At 36.6% G+C, this 8,555-nt stretch overlaps 1 protein-coding gene across 4 annotated transcripts; it reads left to right on the top strand.

The window, feature by feature from the left end:
* Positions 1-444: 444 nt before the first annotated feature.
* Positions 445-8,489, top strand: LOC131147808 (TATA-box-binding protein-like). 4 transcript variants are annotated; one of them, XM_058097391.1, is made up of 10 exons: positions 445-741; positions 1,228-1,342; positions 1,492-1,579; positions 2,011-2,082; positions 4,423-4,473; positions 4,635-4,679; positions 4,768-4,860; positions 7,641-7,742; positions 7,834-7,907; positions 8,186-8,489. In XM_058097391.1, coding segments are annotated over exons 2-10 (603 nt in total). In that variant the 5' UTR covers positions 445-741; positions 1,228-1,265; the 3' UTR covers positions 8,187-8,489. The 4 variants fall into 4 exon arrangements, with proteins under 4 accessions (XP_057953374.1, XP_057953373.1, XP_057953375.1 ...); XM_058097390.1 differs by having other exon boundaries at positions 450-741; positions 1,224-1,342; XM_058097392.1 differs by lacking the exons at positions 7,641-7,742; positions 7,834-7,907; positions 8,186-8,489 and adding an exon at positions 6,293-6,720 and having other exon boundaries at positions 450-741; positions 1,224-1,342.
* The last annotated feature ends 66 nt before the right edge of the window (positions 8,490-8,555 follow it).

Genomic DNA, 8,555 nt, shown 5'->3' with positions numbered 1-8,555 from the left:
GTCTATAAATGTGACGATCACTTACAAGTAAAAAAAAATAGAATTTAAAGATCACTTAAAACCTTATCCAATGCTTAAATCAGTATCAAGATAGTTGTGTAGGTTATGCAATTATGGTATTGAATTGAATTTATATTCAATAATCAGTTCAACTTCAATTTATAACCGGTCCACAAAATTAGAATTGAATTTAATATTTAATATTTAACATTTAACATTTAACATTCCTATAATATTTAATAATTTTTTTTTTTTAGAATTGTAAAATTTATGTCACGATCCGTACTTTCACAATTCAAACACGCGGCAGAATCCAACTGGGCGTTCATAAAGGTCCTTTAGAAGGCGGTGCGGAGAAGTGCAAATTCTCCACTGGAAATGTCGAATTACAATTATGCCCAGTTGACTTTGACTGTAGGCTCTTACAGGGGAGGTCATTTTGGGAAGATAGAAAAGCAAGGCCCTCGTTATGAAGAGACCTGCTCTCCCAGAACTCTCATACTTCTCTCTCCCCAAGAAACACCCAACGCTCAATCCATCTCTCCTCTCTTCCCAATTCTCATATGTATAAAAGCCTCTGCTTTCAAATCCCAATCCTCTCGCTCCATACTCCCCATATATAAAACCTCTCTTTCAAAATCTCAGCTCTCTGAAACCCGCTCGCAGTTCAGTTTTGCAGATCTTCCACCTTCTAGATCGCTCTTCAACGACTCCCGAATCCTATATTTCTCCCACATGAAGGTCCGATCTTCTTCTCTCGCATGTTTTCGTTTCGTCCTTTCTCTTTTTCTTGATCCCCTCACGGATCGGTCAATCAATCGAACCCTGTTTTCGTTTCCCTAATCCCTATGCTTATTGTCTCAAATTTCTTTACTTCATGTTGATTGAATCGAATCTCTTTTAATGTGTTAATGCCCGTTGCCTGCGTTTCTTCATGTTTTCTTTTTTCGAAGCTTTTAAATCAGGCTGATTTCTGATTTTATTTCATTTTTATTTTCGTTCTTTTATTCTTTCCAAAGTAACTACCTTTTGTTTTATTTTTTTCAGAAAAAAAAAAAATTGATTTTTTTTTTTTAATCTCATTAAAATTGCTGTTTTGGAGATCTCTCCTTATCTATCATTTATTGCTGCGTTACGTAACGCTGCAAGATTTCAAACAATATATATTTTCAATGAATAAGAAGGCTTTGGTATTGATTACAAATTTTTACCGCATATTGAAGACAGAAAGAACCCTTTGAAGATTCGAGGAAAGAGAACGTAGTATGGCGGATCAAGTCTTGGAAGGCAGCCAACCGGTAGATATTTCCAAGCACCCATCTGGCATTGTCCCTACTCTTCAGTAAGTTCCCTATTCCCCCGTTCCTTTCAAACAGATAATAACAGTTAGTTTCATGTTTTGAGCTCAGTGTTGACTGATATGGTTGCCGTATCACTGAAGATGTGGATTGTGTCACTGGTTTAATTAATTATGCTATTATGTATTTCTAGGAACATTGTGTCAACAGTCAACTTGGACTGCAAGTTGGATCTTAAGACCATCGCGCTGCAAGCCCGAAATGCAGAATACAATCCAAAGGTATAATATGCTTTTTATTATATTTTTCTGTCAGCATTGTTTAGTGTTTTCTTGATTTATTTTAAGAATTGTAATTATATATTATCAACTCATGATAGGAGTATGAATTTGGATCCCATTTTTGTTTGCTTGTTAGAGATTCTAATCAGATGTTGTTGAGCTTTAGAAGTTTGATTTTTTTAGTACATCTTTGAGTGCCTCTTGAATGTATTGGAAGAAGCCCTGCTCTTTTGTACGAGATTTGGTTGAACCATTCAACTTTTTAATAAGATTTGATTGATCAAGTTGCTTTTAGGGCTTTAATTATGGAAGCTTGGATTCTGAGATGACTTAGACGTTAAAGCTTGTTCCCCATAAGATAATTGTATTTCCTATTTCATTGCAATCAGCAATATTTGTTTCGGTGTTCACGCTCCACATTCTTCCTTCAGCGTTTTGCAGCTGTAATTATGAGGATAAGGGAACCGAAAACTACAGCTTTAATCTTTGCTTCTGGAAAGATGGTGAGTTCCTGGATAGCATCTTTATATGTTCTGATTGATAACTGCTGAAGTTCTATATAAATGATTATTTGTTTTATTGGCATTTGTGTTCAATTTTCTTTTGATTTTTCATGCTCCATTTCTTTTATTTATATTACTTGCTCAATTAATTTGTCTTATGAAGATATTTTCAACAAATTGTCTTCAACTAAGTTTATTGATATTAAATTGGTTTATAAGCTTGTGTAAAGTAGGGGAGTTATGGTTGCTTAGAAAGTTTTTGCCAACTCCTTGCTTGTAAGTATTTGCAATACTGGCAGATTTTTGTCTATCATATTGGCAAGATGGTGAGCATACTGATGTCCATTGGTCAAGGGTGCCATTGCACCCTTTTAATAGGGTGGCATTCTTGTGGCTGGGTGATGTAGGACACGAAGCAAGACCCTTGGGAGGATCCTTGCTGGAGAATAATTAAGAGTAGGGTTAAGGAATTGTAATGTTAAGCTAGTAGTTTATTATGTGTGTTTAGTATTTATTAGTATAGGATTATGTGTATTTAGGGGTTGTTTGTGATATTTGTGTAAAGTAGAGGTATGTTTGTAATGTAATGTAGTTTTAGGGTTTTATGTGTAATTTATGTAAAGAGGCTTTCATATAAATAGTGTGTGAAAACCATGATGTAGGCAGTTGTTGATGAATTTGAATTGTTAATTGAATGTGAGTTACCCACTAGTATCTCCTGATTCTCCTCTCTCCTCCCTGCCCCTTCCTCCCTCTCTTCTAATTTCTCCATGGCTGCAGAACCTTGAGATGCAGAAGCAGCATCAAGGTTCTGCTGCCATGGAGAAATTAGAAGAGAAGGAAGGGGAAGGGAGGAGAGAGGAGATGCCAGGGGGGAAATTTCATGTTCACTTCAATTCAAATTCATCAAGAACTGCCTGCATCATGGCTTTCACACACTATTTATAAGAAAGCCTCTTTACATAAATTACACATAAACCCCTAAAATTACATTACATTACAAACATACCTCCAAATACACATAATCCTATACTAATTAATGCTAAACACAAATAATAAACTACTAAACCTCACAATTCCTAAACCCTACTCTTCTTAATTATTCTCCAGCAAGGATCCTCCCAAGGTCTTGCTTCTTGTCCTACATCACTGGGTTAACATAGAGGGCCTGCTTAACATGATGATGCAGGATAGCATCAAATATCTGCTGCCAAGAGAGACACTGGAAGAAATGGAGGAGAGAAGGGGAGGGGAAGAAGAAAGAGAGGACAGAGATACAATTAGCAGAGAACTCACATTCACTTCTCAGTTCAAATTCAACAATAACCGCCTCCTACATGGCTTTCACACACTATTTATCAACTCAACTCCCCAGGTTGAGTGGTATTTGCTGTTCTTTGGTTGTGTGTGAGCTTTGGGCTCCCTTCCTGGGTTTGCCCAAAGTCCTTTTACATATCCTTTTTGGTCAAAATGATCCATATAGAAACCCGCTTCTCATACTACATCAGATGATGAGTGCCAACTTTTATGTTTCTATATCAATTATTGTATCGTTGGGAGAAGTGAATGCCATTCCAATTTTGATGTTAAAGGGGGAAGTTGTTTTCTCATTTTCTCCCTTCGTCCCTTCCTCTTTCCTAAGAATCCTAACAAATCCCAATCCTTTCTTTCTAAGACATGTTCTTCAATTTTCTTGTGGCAACGACAACTCTTAAGGACTTCATAATTGGATGTTACATGCAAATCACAGAGAAAGTGAAGACTCTCACTCCGAGGGTACAAATGCAGTGAATCATTCTTCTAGAACTCCCAAAGCTCACTTCCCTCATCCTCGTTCTAGTTTGATCTTGTGGGCTTCCATGCAAAAGCAAGAAATAGGATCAAGTTTATCACTTTCATTTTATTCTTTTCATCTATAATTTTGTTGGGATGTTAAGTAGATTTGGTTTCCATGATTTGGATTGCGACCCCAAGCCATTCAGATCACGTACCTACTGAGAATCCGTTGGTGTGATACAGATTTTTTTTTTTCGGTTTTGAGGGGGGGGGGGGGTTTGTATTTCCTTGAATTGAGTGCTGCCTCATTTATTTTTCTGTTGAAGACTTCTTTGATTTGAGTCAAATAGGCTCTCACCCCTTAAACATTCAAAACTATCTTTAATCCAATTTAATCCTTGTTTGCATAATCTGTCCACCTTTCTGTTCAAAGCTTTTATTTGGCATTTCTGTTTCTCATCTCAATGCTGTTATGTGTTTTAATGCATTATTTGGTCCACTGAGGACAGAATGACTCATTATTCTGATAATGCTAACTTAAAAAAAAAAAAACTATTTTACCAGGTTTGCACTGGCGCCAAGAGTGAACAACAGTCAAAATTGGCTGCACGTAAGGTATTTAATGCCTTTTGAATTGCATGGAGCTTGTATGGTTATCCTGATTTTTTATTATTAGAAAAGGATGAGGAGCAATGAAGTGGATTTTGGTTGTGCATTGACAATTTCTTTTGAGTTATAAGAACCTTTTTAATTTTTTAATGTCACTTTTGTTTCAGTATGCTCGAATTATTCAAAAGCTTGGATTTCCAGCCAAGTTTAAGGTATGAGTTGTAGGTTTGGTTTAAGCTTTATTTCAACATTATAAAGTGTTACTGTAATATGTCCATGCTGATGTGTTGTTGGCTTCAGGATTTCAAGATTCAGAACATAGTTGGCTCCTGTGATGTAAAATTTCCAATTAGGCTTGAAGGTCTTGCATATTCTCATGGCGCCTTTTCAAGTGTAAGTAATTGTAGAACTGTGTTTACTTTATTGTAGTTTGTTTATCTCCTAGTTAAATATCAGACCTGTAGTTGATCTCAAAAAAGGGTAAATTACACTGCCATCTCCAAAGGTTTGGTGATATTGTGGGAACCTTGTCAGTGACAGCAACTAACTGATTTAAACTGCACAGGAGCTTGGATATTTATACCTTTAACAGAAAGACAACATTATATATTTCCTTTCATCTTGTTCTTTTTTATTTGCTTACTCCTGCTGCTTCTGCTTCTTCTCAATATAAAATGCCTTCCATCTCAGCCACTCTTGGCCTATTCTCCCCAGTGACACACCATGGCAGACCCACTGTAAGACTGGTGCTAGAGTCTGCAGAACTCCATTGGACTACAAACCCACCTACCTCATGGTAATTCCTTTGCTTGTTGAAGGACTTGATTTTCACTAAAAAAGGTTTCAATGGCAGCAATCATTGCCAAGTATACAGGCAGTGGTTGTTGTCAAGAACAAGATTGGAGTTCTTGCTCACGTTGGATTACTTGCTCTGATTGATTGTATTGCCCCACCAAACAACCAATGGAAAGGAGGATCCTACATTCAGAATTGTAGCCCATTTGGCCTTGAGTTTTTTTGATAAACAAATAAGTTTATTAGAAGAGATAAGAATGTGCAACGAAAGAAAAGAATGGAAAAGAAAGGAAAACCGGGAGCATAAGGAATTCTCCCTCTACAACAATAACAAAAAATTGCATCAGGAGATCATCATAATCTGAAAGCCAAGTCAATGAAGTAGAGCCAACCAGTCCCACTGCAGGTCTCCCAGAGAAACATGAAGAGAACAGCTGTTAGCCAATACCCACAAAGGCGCAAGATAAACCACTGTACAAACCAAATTATTAGCTGTGGCCACCCCTTTGAAATTCTGGCATTTCTCTCCAACCAAACACATTAAATAACAGCCCTAATAGTGCAACACCACAAGGCTTTTATATCCTTCCTTTTGGCCTTGAGATTATATGTCGTGAGTTTATTTATTAGAGAACATGATTAATTTGGCTGTAATTTGGGGGCTCTGGAAAGGTGATGGTGATGGTGTCTATTTGAGTGCTTGTAGCTGGGTTGTTAAGGGTGCATTTGGTTCCTGGGATAGGATTTCATTGGACAGGACAAGAGATGATAGGATAGGACAGACCTGTGCTTAGTGAAGAATAAGGGGCAAGATCATTATCATCCATTGCGGATATTGTTTGATGCAACACAAGATTTTATGAGCTAATGGATATAGTATGGCTGTTCTTGGCGCAGAGATAGTACAACCTTTTTCTATTGTTTCCTTTTGCTCTTTTTCCTATATTCCTAACTTGCATTTTATCCTTATGTCCCACGAAATCCTTAAATTTTTTAAATATCTTTTATCCTGATTCTATTGTTCTTTTAGGACTTAAAGATAAGAAGGATGATTGGTGGAGGACATGAATTTGGAGGTGTCGCACTTCAATTTGCTGTCATATTCCTATGATTGTTCCACTACATTTCCACATCTTCAAATTGAGGCAACCGGTTCCTAGTTTGAGTTCGTGTCTAACCTAGAGTGTGGGTCTTGTTTGTTTGGGAAGCATTTTTGTGTACCCTTTTCTTCTCAAGTCAATAAATTATCTGTAAATCATTTTCTGTGTGTTCATTCAGATGGTTCCCATTTTTATTTTTTCTAAGTTAGGTTTTTGTTCTCTCCTCCCTCCCCCCCCCCCCCCCCCCCCCCCCCCGGTTTTTCTTTTTAACCTTTGTTGATGATTTTTTAAGGATGAATTCGCTGTATATAATGTAAGATCATTCTGAGTTATCCAATATATTTGCATTTTGTTCTGAGATTAAGAGTCTGTATAATCTACCTGTTTGCATTCTTTGGAATGAAAATGCTAAAAAATAATTCAGCACCAATTCATTTCCACATGGCCAACTCAGGTATACTCCATAAATCTTTTGTCATTTTGTGCTCACTCTCCACAACAAAATGGAGTCCCTGAGATTGGATGCCATTAGAAAAGGAAAGGGGAATGGAGGTAGGACAAAAAACAATGTTGGTTTTTTCTTGCAGTGTTCTATCCTTGCTTGAATATTATTTTATTCTTCATTTTCATTTTCTTATTTTTTGATTTGATTTGGTTTTACTGGAGTCACTGAATAAACTAGTTATTGTTTATGTAAAAAAAAAGTTGAAGGGGGGAAAAACAGAGAGTAAGCATCTATGTTACTGCATCAAACCATTTTTGACTTGATAATTGATGGTCCACACTGATGGGTAATGACTAGTAATTGTAATTAGTGCTAATAGCAGCGAATTTCAAAGGATGTTGTAATATTTCAAACCTTGGGGAGGTCCCAAGGGAGGTAAAATGTAATTTACCACCCCAAAAGAAAGGAAGAAAGCCACAGCTGTAGTTTGGGCTATCAACTCAAGCCTTTGTTTAGGGCAAAAGACTTCCACTGTTGTAGTTACTTTTCCCTTTGAAATTGGGAATTATATCATGCTATATTAGGTGGTATTCTAGAAACTAGTCTAGTATTTAGATTTGAGCCACAATTTTGGGAACAATTTACAGAAGAAAGACTAATTCGACTGGTAGGAAGAGAACAGGATGTGCCTGATGTCAAATTTTTTGGAATAATTCTGAAAATTTTCTACATATTTTGGAATTATTCACAATATCTGTGGTACTCTTAATGTTGGAACTTGATAGTGTGAACCATGGATCTCCTTGTAATATGATTTGTGTTTTGTTGTTCAGTATGAACCAGAACTCTTTCCAGGGTTGATTTATCGAATGAAACAACCAAAGATTGTGCTGCTAATCTTTGTGTCAGGAAAAATTGTTCTTACTGGAGCTAAGGTGATGACATGACTTCCCATTGCTTTTGTTCTGTCTTGTTTGGTTTTTGTGATATTCTCCTAGTTGGTATTGTTGCCTATTCATTTTTCAGGTTCGAGATGAGACCTATACAGCATTTGAGAACATATACCCGGTTCTTACTGAGTTCAGGAAAAACCAGCAATGGTATGGCTCTTTCCTTGAATGTGTTGCATTGGATACACTTTCATTCAGATGCATGGATGCAATTGAGTAGTTAATTTAATTATTCAAAATTCCTGACTTTTGATTAGTTGGTTTTGACTCTTCGCTCACTCAATTTTTCCTGTCTTTGCAATGGGTATACCCCCGTACCAGTTTGGAGTGATTTACTTGTGGTTTTGATGAATATTCCACTTTTTTTATTTTATTTTTTTAATAATGTGGAGTGTGTGAGCTCATCTTCTTGCATCCATCTGTTGCAGATTTTTATGGAAAGGGCACCAGACATGAGGCATGAAGGCAATCTTTGGAATAGTGTGTGTTGTGACTGTTTAAATCTGTGGATTTATCTGTGAATAGGTAAAAGGCATTGTGGATCCTTTCTTTTAAGATAAATTAAAATGAAGACTTGGGTTCCATTTCGTGTCATTTTCTCTTCCCTTTCCCCCTCAAGAGGATAGTGTTGTTGATGAGAATAAAATAAAGAAGCTAGAAGAGAACTTTCCACTGTTGGTTATCATCCTGTGGCACTTTTTCGAATTGACTAAGGCTGAACTGGTTTATTCTTTTGTTGTGGTTGAATGATTCTAATATTATGTCCTTGGATAACAATGCAATAGCGTGTTTATCATC

Source organism: Malania oleifera, chromosome 2 (assembly GCF_029873635.1).
Source record: "Malania oleifera isolate guangnan ecotype guangnan chromosome 2, ASM2987363v1, whole genome shotgun sequence".
Classification (NCBI taxonomy): domain Eukaryota; kingdom Viridiplantae; phylum Streptophyta; class Magnoliopsida; order Santalales; family Ximeniaceae; genus Malania; species Malania oleifera.
Note: the sequence above shows the minus strand (reverse complement) of the source record. Positions and strands in the feature narration are given on the sequence as shown.